This window comes from Procambarus clarkii, chromosome 28 (assembly GCF_040958095.1).
Source record: "Procambarus clarkii isolate CNS0578487 chromosome 28, FALCON_Pclarkii_2.0, whole genome shotgun sequence".
Taxonomy (NCBI): Eukaryota; Metazoa; Arthropoda; class Malacostraca; order Decapoda; family Cambaridae; genus Procambarus; species Procambarus clarkii.
The window spans coordinates 8,418,124-8,441,577 of record NC_091177.1 but is presented as its reverse complement, the minus strand read 5'-3'; the positions used below and the strand labels follow the sequence as shown (position 1 = coordinate 8,441,577).

Genomic DNA, 23,454 nt, shown 5'->3' with positions numbered 1-23,454 from the left:
CAGCGTGTAAACTTGGGATCATGTACACCTGCCAGCTGATGTAAGTGGGCAGGTAGAATTTCCTTCACAAGGTCGTCGGATGCTGATAAGGAGGACAGGAAGGCTAGAACAGCGATTTGCGTTGCTGTTCGAACTCCGAGGCCCCCAAGTCTTACGGGAAGAGAGGCTTGTTTCCACTGTAGGTCATCAAGAGAGAGGTTAAGGGCTTTTTCTAGCATTGATTTCAGTAACCGGTCATACTCACTTAGTTTTTGGCTACTGTAAGATGGTGAACACCTCAGAAAGTAGGTTAACCTGGGGAGGGACAGACATCTGGTGATGAGGTAGAGTGCATCATGAGCATCAATATCCTCAATCCTCCCATCCATCCTCTTAAGGTCGGCGATTTTCTTATCAAGGACCTCGTCGATGGCTTTCAACCCCAGGGGAGCTCCTAGGAGTGTGCTGTCTTCAGGTTTAGTTTTATGGATATTTGGCAGAAGACCCTCTATTCTCTCTACGATGCCCTGGTTGGAACATATTATATATATATATATATATATATATATATATATATATATATATATATATATATATATATATATATATATATATATATATAATATATATATATGTATATATATAATATATATTGAAAAAAATTAATCTCGAATATTTGGGTCAAACCGGAAATCCAAGCAATATAGATCATTAACAATAATGGAAACATGCCTACGAAAAACCGCCTGGTAATAAAGAATATAATCAAGGGAGAGAAACTGAGGTACACGTCCAGACTCTCTGATGCTCTCACTTCCTCCCTCCACGCCACATATTCTGCCTTGCAAAAATAATCAAGAATAATACACTTAATTGTGAGACAACATCATCAGCAAGAGGACTGTGTGCGGTGAGAGAGTGGGTGTAGTTATGTGCGCGTGTTAATGTGTGCGTTGATCGTGTGTGTGTGTGTGTTAGAGGTGGGTCATATGTGAGGATGTGTGTGTGTGTGTGTGTGTGTGTGTGTGTGCTTGTGAGTAAATGCATTGGGTTCTGGTTTGTTTGTGTATGTATGTGTGCGTATGGGGGTATATATGTGTGGATAGCGCTTGTGTGTGTGAATGTGTATGAGTGCGTACGGAGGGAAGGGTGTATGTTTGGATGAGGATTATGAAGGTGTACGTGTGTGTGCACATTAATCTGTGAATGAGTCGTGTGTGTGCATGTGTGGATATTGGGGCATTCGAATGAGGAATGAATGTTAGTGAAGATGTGAGCAAGTTGGGTGGTGGGTAGGCTATCTGTATGTGCTTCTGGGTAGACTATGGTAGAGCGTAGAGCCTTATGAACTCAAATATGGGTTGGGAATACATATGATGGCACTGTACTCACCTAGTTGTGCATGCGGGGGTTGTGCCTTGGCTCTTTGGTTCCGCCTTTCAACTGTAAAGTAACTGGTGTTAAGATTCCTGAGCCTATTGGGCTCTATCATATCTACATTTGAAACTGTATATGAAGTCTGCCTCCATCACATAACTGCCTAATTATCTACCCTAACTACCCTGACAATGAAATAATTCTTTCTAATGGCTATGTGGCTCCTTTGTGTACTCACTTTCCACCTGTGTCCCCTTGTTTGTGTTCCACCCATGCTAAATAGTTTGTCTTAGTACACCTTGTCAGTTCCTCTGAGAATTTTGTAGGTGGCGATCATGACTTTCCTAACTCTTATATCTACCAGGGACGTGGGGGTTTAACTCCCGTAGCCTTTCCTCGTACCTCAAACCTCTCAGTTCTGGTACTAGCCTGGTGGCATACCTCTGAATCTTCGCTACGTGAATGTACGTATCTGTGCATGTTGTGTGTGTGTGTGTACTCACCTAATTATACTCACCTAATTGTGCTTGCAGGGGTTGAGCTCTGGCTCTTTGGTCCCGCCTCTCAACCGTCAATCAACAGGTGTACAGATTCCTGACATTATTGTGCTCTATTATATCTACATTGGAAACTGTGTATGGAGTCAGCCTCCACCACATCACTTCCTAATGCATTCCATTTGTCAACCACTCTGACACTAAAAAAGTTCTTTCTAATATCTCTGTGACTCATTTGGGCACTCAGTTTCTACCTGTGTCCCCTAGTGCGTGTGCTCCTTGTGTTAAATAGCCTGTCTTTATCTGCCCTATCGATTTCCTTGAGAATCTTGAAACTTGTGTGTGTGTGTGTGTGTGTGTGTGTGTGTGTGGGTGTGTGTGTGTGTGTGTGTGTGTGTGTGTGTGTGTGTGTGTGTGTGTGTGTGTGTGTGTGTGTGTGTATGTGTGTGTGTGTGCGCGCACACTAATTTGCAACCGCAGGTGTACAAAGAAAGAGAGATCATTTTTAACTAATCCCATTGTCTAGCATACCTGGGGTGTGTCGACGGCACGTCTTATTAAGGTGAGAGTAAAACGCACACACATACACCACACCCACCCACCCACACACACACACACACACACACACACACACACACACACACACACACACACACTACTCTCCAGGTAGAACACCTGGAGAGAAATGATATAATATCAGACAGACAGTATGGTTTTCGATCTGGAAGATCCTGTGTATCGAATTTACTCAGTTTCTATGATCGAGCAACAGAGATATTACAGAAAAGAGATGGTTGGGTTGACTGCATCTATCTGGACCTAAAAACGGCTTTCGACAGAGTTCCACATAAGAGGTTGCTATGGAAACTGGAAAATATTGGAGGGGTGACAGGTAAGCTTCTAACATGGATGAAAATTTTTCTGACTAATAGAAAAACGAGGGCAGTAATCAGAGGCAATGTATCGGACTGGAGAAATGTCACAAGTGGAGTACCACAGGATTCAGTTCTTGCACCAGTGATGTTGTTGTCTACATAAATGATCTACCAGTTGGTATACAGAATTATACGAACATGTTTGCTGATGATGCTAAGATAATAGGAAGGATAAGAAACTTAGATGATTGTCATGCCCTTCAAGATAACCTGGACAAAATAAGTATATGGAGCACCACTTGGCAAATGGAATTTAATGTTAATAAATGCCTTGTTATGGAATATGGAATAGGAGAACACAGACCCCACACAATCTATATCTTATGTGAGAAATCTTTAAAGAATTATGATAAAGAAAGAGATCTAGGGGTGGTTCTAGATAGAAAACTATCACCTGAGGACCACATAAAGAATATTGTGCGAGGAGCCTATGCCACGCTTTCTAATTTCAGAATTGCTTTTAAACACATTGATGGCGATATACTAAAGAAATTGTTCACGACTTTTGTTAGGCCAATGCTAGAATATGCAGCTGTTGTGTGCCCATATCTTAAGAAGCACATCAACAAACTGGAAAAGGTGCAAAGACATGCTACTAAGTGGCTCCCAGAACTGAAGGGCAAGAGCTACGAGGAGAGGTTAGAGGCATTAAATATGCCAAAACTAGAAGACAGAAGAAAAAGAGGTGATATGATCACTACATACAAAATAGTAACAGGAATTGATAAAATCGATAGGGAAGATTTCCTGAGACCTGGAACTTTAAGAACAAGAGGTCATAGATTTAAACTAGCTAAACACAGATGCCGAAGAAATATAAGAAAATTCACTTTCGCAAACAGAGTGATAGACGGTTGGAACAAGTTAGGTGAGAAGGTGGTGGAGGCCAAGACCGTCAGTAGTTTCAAAGCGTTATATGACAAAGAGTGCTGGGAAGACGGGACACCACGAGCGTAGCTCTCATCCTGTAACTACACTTAGGTAATTACACACACACACATACATACATGCCACCCAAATCCTCCCCCCCCTCCCCCTTGCCCTCCCCGCCCCCTGCCTCCCCACCTCCTGGCCGTTTTCCCCCAAGCAGGCCCAAGCAAGATCTAAATCCTCTACCCCCCACCCCACGTGTCCCCAAACCCCTGGTAACTACCCCACAGGAGGACGAGCCTACCCAATCAGCCCTGCCCATGGAACGACTTCCTACACCAGCGGGGATTGTGTGTTAATAGATACAGGAACGTGAGCTCTTACGTAATGTTCTCAAACTTCGATGGATTACAAATAAAGCAAGTGAACTGGCTTGAAAAGGCACAGGAAGAAAACCCAGATGTAATAGGGCTCACAGAAACGAAATTGTCAGGCATCATAATGAATGCAGTGTTGTTGTTTTTTTATGCAGCTACTCAGAACGAAATGTCCATGTAGCACAGGCTACGGGGAGCCCGTAAAATGCAGTGTTCCCGCAGGACTACTATATAGTAAGGCAAGAGAGGGATGGGAGAGGAGGAGGAGGAGGAGTGGCCCTGTTGATTAGGAGGGACTGAAGTTTCAAAGATATGGATATCCTCGGCTGTGAAGAATTCAGAGATTATATAACAGGAACTATTACAATGGGTAGTCCTAAGATAATAGTAGCAGTCATTTACATCCCTCAGTTAAATGACAGACGACCCAGACGATAGTTGTTCGACAGAAACAACATGGCAACCATCAATATAATATTATTTTTAATTGCTGCCTTGAACGACAGCAGAGTCCCTGGTAATGTTTTCCATCACAAGATATCAAGGCAATCTTGCATGATAACCCCACAGTTCTTCTGCCACGTTAATTTATTCAGAAGCAAGCAATTGCTGAATATAATATAAATATTATATATATTGTTAAACCACAGCATTCCTTCATTTTAACACCCATCAACAAAACTTCAAAGACCAGCCTAGTAATTAATAAATAAAAGAGGGCGCATGGCAAAATACATTGATATAATAGCAAATAATACAATTGTGACACCACAATTGTATTATTTGCACGTAACAAATAAATAATATTATGATCTCTTTTTACAAAGAAACATATTTTGTAACATTATAGAGAAAACATTTTTGTCCAATTCTTGTAATGTACTATCGTGGTATAAATGTCGCTGACGCCCTAACAAATCACTCTGATTATTCAAGTCAACAGAGCCCTTCCAGAGACCACGGAGGGTGGCTGGTGGTATGAGCTGAGCCCAGCTGGGTGGTACATGAGGTGTTGCTGAGCCCAGCTGGGTGGTACATGAGGTGTTGCTGAGCCCAGCTGGGTGGTACATGAGGTGTTGCTGAGCCCAGCTGGGTGGTACATGAGGTGTTGCTGAGCCCAGCTGGGTGGTACATGAGGTGTTGCTGAGCCCAGCTGGGTGGTACATGAGGTGTTGCTGAGCCCAGCTGGGTGGTACATGAGGTGTTGCTGAGCCCAGCCGGGTGGTACATGAGGTGTTGCTGAGCCCAGCTGGGTGGTACATGAGGTGTTGCTGAGCCCAGCTGGGTGGTACATGAGGTGTTGCTGAGCCCAGCTGGGTGGTACATGAGGTGTTGCTGAGCCCAACTGGGTGGTGCATGAGGTGTAGATGAGCCCAGCTGGGTGGTACATGAGGTGTTGCTGAGCCCAGCAACTCAGCATATATATATAATATATATATATATATATATATATATATATATATATATATATATATATATATATATATCTTTCAGCGCCTCAGTGTCGCGATCCAGAGGGGAAATGCCCGCTGCATCCTCGGTTCCTGCCCGGCGTCGGAGGAGTTCGAGGAAATCTACAGCCTCTAGGAAGCGAACTTTTTCTTGTGTCCTCTTAATGTTCATTTTTTGTATAAAATCAGATATGTAACTGTATAACCTTGCATAATAAAGTGTACATCATAATAAAAAAAAAAAAGGGGGTGGTAGGAGAAGTGAACACTCTTTCGTATTCAGAGTTAAATGTCAAGTTTTTCCCTGAGTGCTCTGTGTTCCCTTCTCTGAGGCTGTGGGTCCCTATAATTACACCAGTGGTGGTACCCCCCTATATATATATATATATATATATATATATATATATATATATATATATATATATATATATATATATATATATATGTATATATATATATATATATATATATATATATATATATATATATATATATATATATATATATATTATTAAATATGATCGAAAAAGTAAGATTATTAATTCTAACACGAATTTTCTCAATGTTTCTTATATTTTTTCTCACTGTTGATGGCAACTGAAAAATCAATTCTCCAAAATTCATTTTTATTTCTAGTCTGACGCGACACTTGAGCGCGTTTCGTAAAACTTATTACATTTTCAAAGACTCTAGTTTACACACACACAACTATAACTGAACAGAGCTTGTTGTTGTTGTTAAAGATTTAGCTATTCAGGACGAAGTGTCCATGTAGCAAGGGCTATGGTGAGCCCGTAAACAGAGCTTAAACATCTTCGATTTTATACATGCATTTGGGTGAGGTGATATGTTACAACAGTTTTGGATGAGATGAAAACAAACTTTCAACACAAGACAGAACACGAAACAATGGGTATAATATTTTGTAAGTTAAAGGGAAGAGTGGAAGTAACTGCAAAGGGCCTATTGGTCCATATTTCTTGATGCTTCTATATTGGTGCGGAGTCTTAAAGTGGGTAGAATATAGTTGTGCATTAATTGGCTGTTGATTGCTGGTGTCGACTTCTTAATGTGTAGTGCCTCGCGGATATCTAGCCGCCTGCAATCGCTGTATCTATTGATGATTTCCGTGTTTTTTGTTAAGACTTCTCAGGTGATAGTCTGGTTGTGGGAAGAGGATATATGTTCCTTAATGGAGCCCTGTTGCTTATGCAACAGGGCTCTGGAGCTCTGTTGCTCCAGATATATATATATATATATATATATATATATATATATATATATATATATATATATATATATATATATATATATATATATATATATATATATTTATATATATATATATATATATATATATATGTATATATATATGTATATATATATATGTATATATATATATATATATATATATATATATATATATATATATATATATATATATATATATATATATATATATATATATATATATATGAGACAGTGTCAGGCTACGGAGGAAAATTGAAACAGGAATTTCCTTAAGTACTTTCGTATAATTTTTGTCACATTTTTAATCACGTGTTTTTTTCGTGATTTACACACACACACACACACACACACACACACACACACACACACACACACACACACACACACACACACACATATATATATATATATATATATATATATATATATATATATATATATATATACATTATATGTCTCATTGAATATGACCGCATATTCTGTATTTACTATCTTCTGATTTAGGGCTTCTATCCCTCTGACTATTGTTCTAATATCAGGGCTTAGCTGAAAGAGGCGTTCTCCAAAACTCATGTTCGTTATTTTAAGGTAAAGAAAAATGTGAATTACTATAGAATGTATTACACTTATTTATACAATTTGCACAACGTTTCGAACCTCCGTGGTTCATTCTCAAGTGAAAAGAAAATTTACAGAACTCGTTAAATTTTTACCAGTACGGGGTCAAGTGATAAAACAAATAGAATAAAGGAAAAGGCAAGGGATAAATAGGGGATAAATGGGGGATAAATAGGGGACGAAGCACATACAAAGATTAATCAGATATAATAGGCTTGTTATGTTGAGCAGTGTCTTCTGTGTTGGCATCGTTATATTCCGGTCTTGTCCTTACTCTCATGGTGGGTAGAGTAAATAGTTCCGTGATATGGGTGTTCATGGTAGGTCAACCTACCATGAACACCTACTCAGAGTTAATTACTCTGACATTGAACAAAATCTTTCTAATGTCTCTGTGGCTCATTTGGGTACTAAGTTTCCACTTGTATTCCCTTGTTTTTGTTGCACCCGTGCTAAAGAGTTTGTCTTTGTCCACCTTGTCAATTCCTCTGAGAATTGTGTAGATGGTTATCATGTCTCCCCTTACTCTTCTGTTTTCCAGGGATGTGAGGTTCAGCTCCATTAGCCTTTCCTCGTAACTCATACCTCTCAGTTCCGAGACGAGTCTGGTGGCATACCTCTGAATCTTCTCTAACTTTTTCTTGTGTTTAACTAGGTATGGATTCCAGGCTGGAGCTGCACATTCCAGGATTGGTCTGACATAAGTGGTATACAAGGTCCTGAACGATTCCTTACACAAGTTTCTAAAGGTAATTCTTATGTTGGTCAATCTAACATTTGCCGCTGATGATATCCTTTTCATGTTGGCCTCTGGGACTGGTTGTGTGTGATATCAATCCCCAGATTGTCTGTCTATCTTCATCTATCTTGATTCTTCTCATAATTTTTTCCGTCATCAACAAACATTGAAAGGCATGAGTCTATACCCTCTGGAAGATCGTTTACATATATTAAAAACAGAATGAATCCAAGTACTCATCCAAGTCCAAGCCCTGTGGGACTCCGCTGGTGACATCTCGCCACTCTGATGTCTCCCCATCAGTATGGAAATGTGTGGGTGATCAACAAGAGCTCGTCTCCTACCCATTAAACCAACCCACATATAATGCAGCTACATCACGAGGCAATAATCGTTACATCGCCCCGTCGGATTTAGTCGGTAAATGAAGTCACTACACCGGACGCGAGCTCCGTTATCCATATTGTCCGGAAATCAAGAGACATGCCAACATGCGATTGACTGGCATACTCACTTGACTGACAGACGGAGGAGCAACATTTGCTTGCAGCCCATTCCTATACCTTATAGTGCATTCCTATACCATGGAGCCCTCTTCCTGTATCCTCCTAGACCCTTATTATACCCCTCAAGCCGTCTTCATATACATTCTAGCTCCTTCCTGCGACCTCTGATTCTTTCTTGCACCTTCTGGGCACCCTCTAGCCTATTTATGTACTTTCTAATATATTTCTCAACTTTCTAGTTAACTTGTTTTTTAAAAAGTCTTTTGAGCTCACTCTGCATGTCCTTCCTTCCTGTTCGTATCCCCCCTCCCCTCCTAACAACCTATTTTCATTAACCGTTAAAAACTCCCTTCTCTCCCACGACTCCCACGACTCCCTCTACCCCACCTCCTGCGCCTCATCCATCACCACCTCCCCGACCTCTCGCCCGTCTCCTTCTACGCACCTCCCCTCCCAGCTGCTACTGTTGACATAGCGGGACCCCAGTGTAGCGCATCCCTCTGCGCGGCGGCCACACGCAAGGCCGTCGGATACGCTCAGGTTGGTTGGTACGCCTGAGGGTGTGGCTGGCTTCATGCTCTATGCTCCTCTGCCTGCTTGTATTCCTGCTTCACTCTCATTCATGCTCCATGCTCCTCTGCCTGCATGTATTCCTGCTTCACTCTCATTCATGCTCCATGCTCCTCTGCCTGCTTGTATTCCTGCTTCACTCTCATTCATGCTCCATGCTCCTCTACCTGCATGTATTCCTGCTTCACTCTCATTCATGCTCCATGTTCCCCCTGCCTGCTTGAATTCCTGCTTCACTCTCATTCATGCTCCATGTTCCCCTGCCTGCTTGAATTCCTACTTCACTCTCATTCATCCTCTCTCCCTATGTCTCATTCCAACTCATTGTGTGGTACAGGAGACGAACTGGGTCTTGTTAGCAGGCTTTCAGTTTCAATCAATCTGGTACTTAATTACTCCTGGGTAAACAGAGGCAAAAGGTTAATGAGTAGTGCCCAAAAAAGCCTAATCTCTCTCTTTCTCTCTCTCTCTCTCTCTCTCTCTCTCTCTCTCTCTCTCTCTCTCTCTCTCTCTCTCTCTCTCTCTCTCTCTCTCTCTCTCTCTCTCTCTCTGTCCTTCCAATGTCTCATTGAATCTGATTTTTGTGTCTCATTTTCATGGCTAAATTTCTTTCTATATTGCATTAAAATTGAAAATGAAATAAGTTTATTGAGGAATAAATACACACAAAGGGATGAGGTAGCTCAAGCTTTTCTTACCCCGTTCAGTACAACGTATTCATACATATATATAGACATACATCACAAACAATAAACATATTACCGAACATTCTGAGCGATAAACATATACATATATATTCCATGGTTTGATGCTGTAAACTGTGGCCACGGGGAAATAATGCAAGGAATGTGAAATAAAGAGGGGAAATAATGTGTAGTAAAGCGAATGTGGGATGAGGAAGGCGGGTGAAGTGATTGTAAACAATCTCTTACGGGAGTTGTTTGTATGAATGAGGTAAAGGAGTGAGTGATTATTTTCTAATTATTGCCAATGAGAAATCCACGTTTATTGTAATGTCCTTGTTTGTTTTATATTTTACTGTGTTTGTTTGCAATAGATGCTTTTATTATTTTTTTTTACAGATAATACAATTGTTGCTAACAGTATGATTTACAGTCAATCAGTAATATAAATATTTTAGTTGCAGTCGCTGATACAGTCTTATTACGAGCCTTTTATTATTTATATTATTACCAATAATGTCAATATAACTGGTGCATTGACCGTTATTGATAACAGCGAGAGTATCATCGCTGGCCACTTACTGTGACAATTACAGTGGTCGGTAATTGACAGCAATTCCAGACAGATCTCTTCTTCTTCTTCTTCTTCTTCTTCTTCTTCTTCTTCTTCTTCTTCTTCTTCTTTTTCTTCTTCTTCTTCTCAATTAACACCTGAAAGATTTTGTTTCCTCCTTCATCCTCACTCCCCTATTCTCCGCTTCTCTCTTTCGACTCACTTCTTCCCTTATCTTCTTGCATCTTCCATCTGCGCCTTCCTCCTGTTATCCTTTTGTCTTCCTCTCACGAAACAATGGATGTAAATGGGATAAATTTGGATCCAGAGAAGACCTGGGTAAATACTGGTTTGGAAAAGAGGATTGTTGACTTATGGAACAAATTACCGGGTTTGTACCATATATAATATATATATAATATATATATAATATATATATAATATATATATATGTATTATATATATATATATATATATATATATATATATATATATATATATATATATATATATATATATATTATATATTATATATTATATATTATATATACTATAATATACTATACTATATATATATATACTATACTATATTATATATACTATATACTATATTATTAATATTATATATTATATATTATATATTATATATATATATATATAATATATATATATATATATATATATATATAATATATATATAATTTATATATATAATATGGGCCTTCAAAATAATTAGGGTTATGAATATAATACGGAGATCAATGTTTTAATGTATAAAGACAGACATTAAAATCTTGTCCGCGGCTGAGTGGACAGTGTTTGGGAGTCGTTGTTCTAATGACCCGGGTTTGATTCCCGGCTGAGGCGGAAACAAATAAGCAGCATTTCTTTCACCCTGATGGACTGTTCACCTTTAAGTAAATAGGTACCTGGGAGATAGACAGCTGTTACGGGCTGCTTTCTGGAAGTGTGTGTGGGGGGAGACGGGGGGGGGGAGAATAGTATTAGTAACAGTTGATTGATTGACAGTTGAGAGACTGGCCGAAAGAGCAGAGCTCAACCCCCGCAAGCACAACTAGCTGAATACCCGAAATGAATGAAAATGGGTACGATTCCCGCACGAGGCAGAAACAAATGGGCAAAGTTTCTTTCACCCTGAATGCCACTGTTACCTAGCAGTAAATAGGTACCTGGGAGTTAGTCAGCTGTCACGGGCTGCTTCCTGGGGGTGGAGGCCTGGTCGAGGACCGGGCCGCGGGGACACTAAAAGCCCCGAAATCATCTCAAGATAACCTCAAGATAATACACCCACACACACTGAGGTGAAGAGGCAAGCCCCTGGTGACAATAACCCCTCACACCAGCTGAGGAAGTCACCACATATCAACAATACCATCGTCGTGGACTCTCCTTAATTCAAGAGGTATTTGGTCGCGCTTATCTTAAACGGTGTATAAATATATATGAGAAACTTTCACCAGCTAAGGAAAGACAATGTTTTTCAGTATAATATAATCTGGAAGATTTTTTTTATCCAGAGTTCTCTCTTTCTGTAGATTTTATGTGTGTTTGTTGTTCTCTTTGTGATATTTATTTATTTATTTAAATATTTGCAAGAAAGCACAATATGGGTGTGTAAAGAAATATACAAATATTATTACAGTAAATGATTTAAAATTAATTAGATACAGGCTCTTTTTTTACACGGGTGGGTCAAGGCGTCGATTTCTGACTCTTGTCAACAAGCTTTCAGCCTTCCCCCTTCCCACAGTCCATGTTTAGTCTTTCCCCTACTAGTTTACAGACATGTCCACAACTCCTGCTGGGTAAACAGGAGTGAACAGTCAAGGCTCGGTGCCCAGTTGATCCTCCCAGCCCAGGGCTCGAACCCTAGCGAATTCGAGACGTGGGGCGAGCATGCCACCACCACGCCACAGTAGGCTGCTAACTTTGATTCTTGTGGCTCTGATAATCGTACACTTGAGAGGTGATTTAGAACGAGCTTTTGTGCGCATTTCGGTAGCTTAACGCTAATTTAAATGGGCATTTATAGGCTGAATGAATGTGAGTAATCCATCCTTGCGTCTTCCCCGTGAAGGACGAGCATGCACACAGGATGGATGAATTAAATAACTTAGTAAGACTATCAAAACCCTCATGCATTAGTGTATTCTATTCCAGTGGTACAGAGGACCCACTAAATATTAGCGTCCTTACCGTTCCCTCCTCCAAGACTTCCTACTCCTCCTCCTCCTTCACCTTCTCCTCTCTCTCTTCTTTTTATCTCTCTTCGTCCTCCTCATCCTCCACCCTTCCTCCTCTTCCTCTTCCAAGACCTCCCCCCTCGCCGTGGGAAAGGAACGGGCGCAAAAGAAAGTATGAGAAAAAAAGGGTACCGGAGAAATTCCCTCACAACAATCCTCCGTCTTGCGTTTATAAGAAAGAAAATTACCGTAGAAGGCCCGTGACAGGAGAGAGTCTCACTGGGTACGAAGAGCTTGGCCTTGTAGGAGTCCAAAAAGGTCACCTTACACGGAGTTTACTATAAATATATGTACAACAAGAGAGAGAGTGTTAGTGTCTGTCCAGAGTTGGAGGCCAGACGCTTGGGGCTAGCCTCATTCAACTTTGCGGGATAACTGGTCTGGGGCATAGAACGGACATGGTCTGGTCAAGGTGGGTCTTAGTAAAATGCTCTAAGAAATATTATAAATTATAAAGAGCCGCCGTACCATTTTCATGGAGTCACGTGTGAAACATGTGTGACTTTTGAGAGTTGTTAGAGAAAAGAAAAGGAACGAAGAGAAAAAAAAAGACAATTTGAGAGACTTGTAAAGTTGTTTCAGTGATTCCAGATGGGGAAGCAGATGGCATGACGAGGGCCGGGACGAAGGGGGGGAGGGGCCAAGCGGATGGAGACAAGGGGTTCAAGGGGTATATAGATAGATCAAGAGAGAGAGAGAGAGAGAGAGAGAGAGAGAGAGAGAGAGAGAGAGAGAGAGAGAGAGAGAGAGAGAGAGAATGTGTTTGTGTGTTACACACAAACGTTCACATCGGCGTTGCCCGGGTTTATTGTCTGTCCTCTCTCTCTCTCTCTCTCTCTCTCTCTCTCTCTCTCTCTCTCTCTCTCTCTATCTCTTCCTTTTCTTAGGTAAACTCTGTCCAATTTGCTCAGCCACCCCTTATATTTATGTAGTTTTATCACCCCTTTGTCCTTTTCTAATACTGCGTGAATGACTATTTGTCTATTGTTTGATCTACTAATCGTAACTTCACTTTTAATATGTTCTCTCTAAGTTTTACAAAGTATTATCTATCATTGTCTATTAACCACCAGTTAAAGGAAAGTTGAAGACGTATTAGAGCAATTACTCTTCCGAAACCCGTAAGAAAGTCGTCAGACATCTGGTGGGTGACGCTCCTCTGGTCGGTCGCACCTCGGACGACTGAGCAACCAGCTAACTGACGCCTCCGTGGGTCCACCTGGGAACCAGGGCCTCTATATGCTCATCCGGCCAGCCAAGATCTGCTCGGCCGCGAAGAATGAACCATTTACCAACATCGTTCCAGAACGCTCTGGCACACACGCACACACAATCGAAGAATCTTGCATTAAATACACACTTCTAAGCCCGAGGCTTGCTTAAACTACGGGAAAACAGAATGGAGAAATAGAAATTATATACCACTTTGGGCAAAGGAGCATCTTTCGGGAAGGTAACAAAGAGTAATTGTATATTATTTACAGTCTGATTGGTCAGAAACTAGGGGTCTTCCAGTGGGAAGTTCTGCCACTAATTCAGACGCAAGTATTAGTATACCTCTTATGAGGTCCTGGTCCAGAAGCAAGTATCAGTATACCTCTGGTGAGATCCTGGCCCAGACGCAAGTATCAGTATACCTCTGGTGAGATCCTGGTCCAGAAGCAAGTATCAGTATACCTCTGGTGAGATCCTGGCTCAGACGCAAGTATCAGTATACCTCTGGTGAGATCCTGGCCCAGACGCAAAAATCGGAGTACCTGGTTATCGTGAAAGACATACCAAACCTCTTGTTCTTCTCTATCCTCTATTGCAGAGGATACAAATGATAGAGTCTTGGCGATGAGGCCGATGTTCAGCATAAACATCATTGATACTGGTGACGTACCAGGGCTGTTGCTGGGAGGGAGGGAGAGAGAGAGAGAGAGAGAGAGAGAGAGAGAGAGAGAGAGAGAGAGAGAGAGAGAGAGAGAGAGAGAGAGAGAGAGATTGCGTGTATGAGTGAGTGGGAGACAATGAGAAAAAGTGGATCTAGCTCAGCTGTTCTCAGACTTTTTGTCACGGATACCATTAAACAAGCCGAGAAAATTGCTTGTACAACAGAGCTAAAAAGCTATAATAAGATTTTTAAAATATAGTTTCAGTGCCACGAAAAATCGTTACTTTAAATAAATCCTTAATGTGATTTATTTATGTATTTTGAGAGTGGTTCCTTACAGTCAAGGTTCGAACCTTATATTGAGGAGAGTGTGAAAAACTTGGAGTAATTTTTTTTACATAAATTTCACAAATACACAAGTGTGGGTGTTTATCCTTTCTTATTATGTGTGCGAGAAGACATTACCATTACTTATCATAATAATAATAATAATAATAATAATAATAAAATATATGAAATAGATAACATTTCGGTGGAAGGTCCAGGCTTGCTAGAGAAAATATAACTATATATATTTTCTCTGATACTTTATATGTTCTCTTGGTATATCGCAAGTCATTCAAGACAATTTTCATCATAAATCTAATTCCCAGTTAAGTGTGTCCAACCTGTTTGCCACTCAATTTGCCATTCCGTAAAAAATGCAATTGTTTCGTCTAACCTGAAACGATTGAACACAAGTAATTCCTTTACACTACACTACACTACACTACACTACACTACACTACACTACACATCATCACGGCCCTTGTGGATTTGTTCACAACTCAATTAACCTATGTTGACCAAACCACACACTAGAAAGTGAAGGGACGACGACGTTTCGGTCCGTCCTGGACCATTCTCAAGACAATCAACTTGAGAATGGTCCAGGACGGACCGAAACGTCGTCGTCCCTTCACTTTCTAGTGTGTGGTTTGGTCAACATTCTTCAGCCACGTTATTGTGACTTCACTTAACCTATCGAGGCCGATACATAGAAAACGTCAGCATTACGAAGGGTTGTAATTTGTTTTAATTCGTCGCATTTTTAACGTACTGGTCGATTCGGATAACAAATGCGAAGTAATATGTGAGAGAACGGCTTGACTTATTGGTCAGACATTAGTTGTTGGCTGATGTTAGTCTGTTGGGTTCACTTGTGACTTTAGTGGCATGATTTTTAGTTAAAGATTCAAGATGTTATTTTTGTGTAAGTTTTATGTTGTAAAGTATTTACTGTTACTGGTACAACTAGTGTTGCCAGTACTACTAGTGTCACCAGTACCAATAGTGTCACCAGTACTACTAGTGTTGCCAGTACTACTAGTGTCACCAGTACCAATAGTGTCACCAGTACTACTAGTGTTACCAGTACCAATAGTGTTGCCAGTACCACTAGTGTTGCCAGTACCACTAGTGTTGCCAGTACCACTAGTGTTGCCAGTACCACTAGTGTTACCAGTACCAATAGTGTCACCAGTACTACTAGTGTTACCAGTACCAATAGTGTTGCCAGTACCACTAGTGTTGCCAGTACCACTAGTGTTGCCAGTACCACTAGTGTTGCCAGTACCAATAGTGTCACCAGTACTACTAGTGTTACCAGTACCAATAGTGTCACCAGTACTACTAGTGTCACCAGTACCACTAGTGTTACCAGTACCAATAGTGTTGCCAGTACCACTAGTGTTGCCAGTACCACTAGTGTTGCCAGTACCACTAGTGTCACCAGTACCACTAGTGTTGCCAGTACCACTAGTGTTACCAGTACCACTAGTGTTACCAGTACCAATAGTGTTACCAGTACCACTAGTGTTATCAGTACCACTAGTGTTGCCAGTACCACTAGTGTTACCAGTACCAATAGTGTTACCAGTACCCCTAGTGTCACCAGTACTACTAGTGTTGCCAGTACCACTAGTGTTACCAGTACCAATAGTGTCACCAGTACCAATAGTGTTACCAGTACCACTAGTGTTACCAGTACCAATAGTGTCACCAGTACCAATAGTGTTACCAGTACCACTAGTGTTACCAGTACCACTAGTGTTACCAGTACCAATAGTGTTACCAGTACCAATAGTGTTACCAGTACCACTAGTGTTACCAGTACCACTAGTGTTGCCAGTACCAATAGTGTCACCAGTACCAATAGTGTTGCCAGTACCACTAGTGTTGCCAGTACCACTAGTGTTACCAGTACCACTAGTGTTGCCAGTACCAATAGTGTCACCAGTACCAATAGTGTCACCAGTACCAATAGTGTCACCAGTACCAATAGTGTTGCCAGTACCACTAGTGTTGCCAGTACCACTAGTGTTGCCAGTACCACTAGTGTCACCAGTACCAATAGTGTCACCAGTACCAATAGTGTCACCAGTACCAATAGTGTTACCAGTACCAATAGTGTCACCAGTACCAATAGTGTTACCAGTACCAATAGTGTTACCAGTACCAATAGTGTCACCAGTACCAATATTGTCACCAGTACCAATAGTGTCACCAGTACCAATAGTGTCACCAGTACCAATAGTGTTACCAGTACCAATAGTGTTACCAGTACCAATAGTGTCACCAGTACCAATAGTGTTACCAGTACCACTAATGTTTCCAATACCACTAGTGTTACCAGTACCAACAGTGTTACCAGTACCTCCCAATCGTGAACGTTTGATCTAGTGATGTGTAGGCGGGAGGGAAGGAAGGAGCCTTTCCTCAGTGTTCGTGTACACTCAGCTAGAGCAATGTGTGAGTAGAACAAGAGCTCTGCTCTTTCGGCCCGCCTCTCAACTGTCAATCAATCAACTGTTACTAACTATTGTATGTGTGCTATACTCACCTATTTGTGCCTGCAGAAGTCGAGATCTAAGTATGTTGTTTTAGATTTAGCTACTCAGAACAAAAAGTCCTTGTAGCACGGGCTATGGTGAGCCCGTAATTTAGTTCGGTTATTCGCGATAACCTGGTTACTCTGATATTTGAGCCAAAGTATTAAATGGAGGTGGGGTTTCCTCCATTTTCCCTGTTTCTTTTTCGCTTCTGTTTTCGTCTTGTTTTAATAACATTATCATAGTGGCGGATGTGGGGTGCAGAATGTTCACTAGTGAGTCCCCATTCTTTAATGGCTTTTCTAATCATTGTAGTCGCTGTGGAAAGCTCTAGTACTTGGACACCGCTTTTCTAGCTGGGATGGCTTGTCAATTCCAGTGACTCCTGACCTAGTTTCTTATTATATTGTGTGGGTGTGTGTGTGCGCGCACGTGCGTCCGTATTGGGTGGGCGCAGTAGTATAGACTGCACGCGATGTTGTTGTTGTTGTTTTAGATTCAGCTACTCAGAACAATAAGTTCCAGTAGCACGGGCTATGGTGAGCCCATAAGTGGAGGTTCTTTGGAGACATTAGCTGTATCAGTGGCTGATACTAGAGATCTGGCGATGGATGAGGGTCTTCATGATGGTTTTCAGCCTGGGGGTTGGCTATACCAGTTATGGAGCTGGTGGGGTTAGTGTAGACCTCTAGGTTTTCCGTTTTTTCTTTGCCTACACGCGATGGCGGCCCTGGCTTTCATACCTAGAGTAAGTGGTGAGGTGGATGCTCTTATCCTGGGGTTGGTGTCGTCTGAACGGGGATAGTTAGCTCGTATTTATTTGTCTTTCGTTGGACGGGGTCGGTGGTTAGTGGGAACGGTGTGTGTGTGTGTGGTGTCACTGGGGTAAAGTTGAGCAGGTCGTTGGAGACGGGGCGGGTGGATGGGTCTTCTTTTCACCAGGGATGGGGAGTGGAAAGAGCTAAGAGCTTAGGGGAGGTGATGGAAGAGCAGTAATATTAGGAGTAAATTGTAAAAGGAGATAGGAAGGAAAACGGTACGTGTTTTTGTAGTTGCGAGTAAGTTGAAGGGATGTGCTGTGTGTGTGATTAGGGAAAGGAGAACTAAAACGAAAGATTTTCTTTGGATTAAGTGGATTGTTGTTGTTTTAGATCCTAGCTACTGGGAACAAAAAGTTGTTCCAAGTAGCACGGGCAAAGGTGAGCCCGTAGTGGACTTACCTGGCACAGGAGCGGGGCTGTAACTGGGTGGATAAGTGGATGGTAGGATTAGTTACCCGTTTAATATTTAAGGAATATATTGAGCGGGAGAAGAGAAAGGTAGGTGAGAGAGAGAGAGAGAGAGAGAGAGAGAGAGAGAGAGAGAGAGAGAGAGAGAGAGAGAGAGAGAGAGAGAGAGAGAGAGAGCCTATAAGGTCCTACACAATATGTTTTCGTGCCAAGTGTTATGCTTGGTGTATATTGTTCTGTGCTCTGTGTGGCGTGACGTTGGTACCACTCACCTTGTTGTACTTGCCAGGAATTAGCTTTAATTCTTGGGCCTCGACTTTCAACCTTCATTTAACTGCTATTCATTACTCCAAGACTATTAGATTTGTTAATATCTAAATTTGAAGTTGTAAATATTCTTCCTCCAACACATCACTAGCAATTTCTTTATAATGTGTCCATGGCTCATTTTAGCGCTTAGTTTCGATAAGTATTCCCTTGTTCATGCACCGCCAATGCAAAATAATCTATCCTTGAATGTCCCGTCTATTCTCATAGAAATTTTATATGAAAGTATCATATCTCCCCCTCTTCTCTTTCCGAGTGACGTAAGGTTTAAGTTCTGAAATCCTTTCTTCATAACTCATACCTCTAAATTTCTACGACTAGTCTAATGGCATGCATCTCAACTTTCGCCAGGTGCGTTGTGTGTTGAGCGAGGTCCGGCCTCCACGCCGGTGTGGTCAGTTATCAGTGTCCAGAAGAGAGGTAAGCCTGTGTTTTGTAAATTAAGTTGTGTCCACGCGGTAATCAGCGAAGAAATACTCTCATTAATGAATGCTCATCTAGACTCATCTACATATAAACAATTTATACATACACACTCATCACACTACAAATATAGTTATCTTGAAGCAGATTCAAAGATTTCATCAGTTTCCTTAGCATAAACTAACATACCAAAATATAAATAAAATCCCCAATTCATAAAATAAAATCAGTATATGTTATAAAAAACTGGTTCCCATTGTGTGAAAGGGTCGGGAAGGTTTTACCAACCTTTCCCTCCCACACAAAAGGAAACCATTTAATAATTCCCACATGTACTGAAGCCTCCTTTTGTGCCAATGTTCACCTGAACTTTTCGATCTCTCATGGCCAGTTTTCGCACGCAAATCACCCCGATATTGAACGCTTGCATTGTTTGATCTACCAATCGCTGCAGGAAAAGTGTTGGCATTAGTGCAAATGCAAAAAGTCAACATTCACGATTTCTTGTCTGGTGAAGCGTAATCTGATTGGCGGAGTTGACGAGTGACGTCACCGTTTGTTTACTTCCGGGTGCCATATGCTTTAACGGGTTGTTTATCTGCAAGTGTCATGTTTTGATCATCCGGGTGGCATATGACGTTTCTTCTTCGCGTCAGGCATGTCAATATCGTCGCCATAACGTCGTTAGACATGCCAACGTCACCCCCATCACAGACGTCAGGAATACCAACACCATCCCGTCAGGAACGCCAACATCACCGTGTTCCCACAAATAACACGGGGCGCTGGACAAATTGCCTGACCCTCTTATCGCACCGTTGTTAAAAAAAAAAAAACTGAATATTTAATCCACTAACATCGTATATTCTTATTTTCGTTCAAAGAATAAATATTCTTTAAACAAAATAATTAATACATCATCTAATCCCAGAATACTGACTGTAGCTAGAGAATCCACTTCAGATTAGAAGAACGCACACAGCGCTCGGAGGTTGTAGTCCCAAGGTACCCGGGTTCGATTCTCGGCCGACGCAGAAACAATTGGGCACAGTTTTCTCACCAAATGCCCGATAGGTACACCTAATAGTTCACCAAATAGCAAATAGGTACCTGGGAGTAAGATAGCCTCTACGGATAGCACCCTGGGGGGGGGGAAGGGGTGTTTTACTTGCCTTAAAGTCAAATATATGCAAAGATGATATAGGAAAATAGTTTGAGAGTCAATATATTAGACAACCGACAGTTAGAAAGACAGGATCCAAGAGCTAACAGCTCGATCCTGCAAACACAAATAGTAAATACACAATATTCTTATAAACTGTATACAGCCCACAATTACTTCACACAATCAAGTCTTTTTAGTTTAAAGAAGATAGCATTGATAACTTTGATATGATAAGCTATCAAAAGAGCAATTCCTTAGCATACAAAAGAATTTTACTGAGGAATGCCTTTTAAATTGTAACAATAATCGGATTATCTAAGATAAATAAGAGTGAATGATTATGTTAAATTTCAAATTAAGATTCCACAAAAAATTATATTGTTATATCATTAATATTGAAATAGACTCGACAGTAACTAAAAATAAGAACGGCAGGAGTGATTTTAGTTCTTGTTGTAGTATTGCAACTCATTTTCCAGTTATAGGACAGGATGACATAGTTAATCCAAAGAATTAGAAACGTGTCTTACGAAGAAAGATTAAAAAAGTTTTATTAGATTAAAAAGATTAAAGATATATTAGACAAAGAAAGATTTAAAAAAATTAGTTTACATTCTCTATAATGACGAAGATTAAGGGGTGACGTGATTTAAAATATAAATGGCTGAAAAGAAATAACAAAAGCGACCAAACAACAAAAATATTTTCATTTATCTGAACAAACTAGAACACTAAATAGTGCATACAGCTTGGAAATAGTTTATATTTGGGAAAAACCTGGGAAAATTCTTGCTAGAAATAGAGTTGTTGTTTTATGGAACAAATTACCGCGTAACATAATAGACGTTGGATCTCAGGATTGTTTCAAATGCAGGTTAGATATTCGTAAATAAATTTGATCCATATAAAAAGAAGCTGTCTCGTATAGGCCAAGAGGCCCTTTGCAGTTTCTTTCATTCTAATATTCTTATATGTCCTATCTTAAGACCATAATATAACCACGGAGGTCCATAAGTACAAAATATGGAGTTACACATAGGTAATAGTCCGTATTTTGTACTGTTCAAATATCGAAAGATTGTCTTTCATAGGGGAATTTCTCTCTCTCTCTCTCTCTCTCTCTCTCTCTCTCTCTCTCTCTCTCTCTCTCTCTCTCTCTCTCTCTCTCTCTCTCTCTCTCTCTCTCTCTCTCCCCCTCTCTCTCTCTCTCTCTCTCTCTCTCTCTCTCTCTCTCTCTCTCTCTCTCTCTCTCTCTCTCTCTCTCTCTCTCTCTCTCTCTCTCTCCTGCGTGACATCTCATAAATTTCACAAGCTCTGAAAGTAAGTTGGAGAAGATGGCCTGACCACTTCTCTGCAATAGCTACATCACTTGGTAACAGACACAGCACGCGCTGGACTCCGAGTTCTCCGTGTAGTGGTCTTCAGCACTGCTACACATGACAACATAACGAGCATTTAAAACTCCTCTTCGCATTCCGGAATCGATGTCCTCCGATATTCAACTAGCTTCCTGCGGTGCTGCTAATTCCAGCTGATATTTAGGAAGAATCGTGTTTGGAAAATGAGGTTGGAGTCATGAAATACAACGTTGTCCGGTTAGATCTCACTGTTTAGTTCCACCCAGTTCCCACGGCTTCGACAGTTATCACCAGGACCTCCAAGCTCTCAAGCGAGGATTGTCTTAGGAGTCGCTGGACCTCGACTCCCCCAGACTCATCTCCCCCACACGAGGGGGAGATGAGGGCATCATCCTACAGGGCATCAGTGGTGAATGAAGGGAAGACAGGAGGTTTTGACTAAATATATACTAATCTACAGCCAAAATGCTTTTGAAGGGAATAAAGTCAGTCGCGACTAACTCTGGGTCACTGATAACGGAAATGGTGTTTAAAATTGTTGATTAGCTCTGGTTTTCATCCAAGACGAGTCTTCAAGCGTTGGTGCTGCATAATGTGAGAGTTTTGCCATCGATTCCTTTGGGCTATACAGCCCATATGAGAGAAACTTATGGCAACATGAAGCAGCTTTTGAGGTGCATAAACTAGGGCCAACATCAGTAGCAGTACTGTGGCGACTTGAAAGTTGTTGCTCTTGCGATGGGTCGGCAAGATAGATACACAAAGCAGTGATGTTTTCTTTGTAAGTTGGAGAGTCGTGCCAGAGATTTCGACTATGTTATGAGAGGCTGGCCACTCCGTCCATCATTGGAGGCCTTGGAGAAAAACGTTCAGCATCAACCACACGCTGAATTAATACATATTTTGTTACCAACTTACACATAAAACAAGCTAATTAACAATTGACATTATTATATCAGAATTTAGCACGTTAAAATGCATGATAGACAGCTCTTGTGATCTCAGATTCACACACATTTTGAAAACTTGTTGAGTGTATAGGAAAAGTTTGTCATTGGTCGTATGCCAATATGGATGATCTCCAGCGTGCCCAACTTGGTGCTGTCTCAGACCATGGTTGATCTTCAGCGTGCCCAACTTGGTGCTGTCTCAGACCATGGTTGATCTTCAGCGTGCCCAACTTGGTGCTGTCTCAGACCATGGTTGATCTTCAGCATGCCCAACTTGGTGCTGTCCCAGACCATGGTTGATCTTCAGCGTGCCCAACTTGGTGCTGTCTCAGACCATGGTTGATCTTCAGCGTGCCCAACTTGGTGCTGTCTCAGACCATTGTTGATCTTCAGCGTGCCCAACTTGGTGCTGTCTCAGACCATGGTTGATCTTCAGCGTGCCCAACTTGGTGCTGTCTCAGACCATGGTTGATCTTCAGCGTGCCCAACTTGGTGCTGCCTCAGACCATGGTTGCTCTTCAGCGTGCCCAACTTGGTGCTGTCTCAGACCATGGTTGATCTTCAGCGTGCCCAACTTGGTGCTGTC

At 41.2% G+C, this 23,454-nt stretch overlaps 1 protein-coding gene across 1 annotated transcript; it reads right to left on the bottom strand.

The window, feature by feature from the left end:
- Positions 1-4,966: 4,966 nt before the first annotated feature.
- On the bottom strand, positions 4,967-23,162 carry LOC138369407 (putative per-hexamer repeat protein 5). The gene is made up of 4 exons (XM_069332642.1): positions 23,074-23,162; positions 15,874-17,189; positions 10,436-10,549; positions 4,967-5,412 (listed from the first exon to the last, which is right to left on the bottom strand). Exons 1-4 carry the CDS (start codon positions 23,160-23,162, stop codon positions 4,967-4,969), a joined length of 1,965 nt encoding a protein of 654 aa, XP_069188743.1.
- Positions 23,163-23,454: the final 292 nt, after the last annotated feature.

Coding starts and splice junctions, on each gene's coding strand:
- LOC138369407 (XM_069332642.1), bottom strand. CDS start 23,162: ATGGTCTGGGACAGCACCAAGTTGGGCATGCTGAAGATCAACCATGGT. Junction 17,190..23,073: donor CACGCTGAAGATCAACCATG/GTCTGAGACAGC, acceptor TGGAAACATTAG/TGGTACTGGTAACACTATTG. Junction 5,413..10,435: donor CGACCACTGTAATTGTCACA/GTAAGTGGCCAG, acceptor TGTACCACCCAG/CTGGGCTCATCTACACCTCA.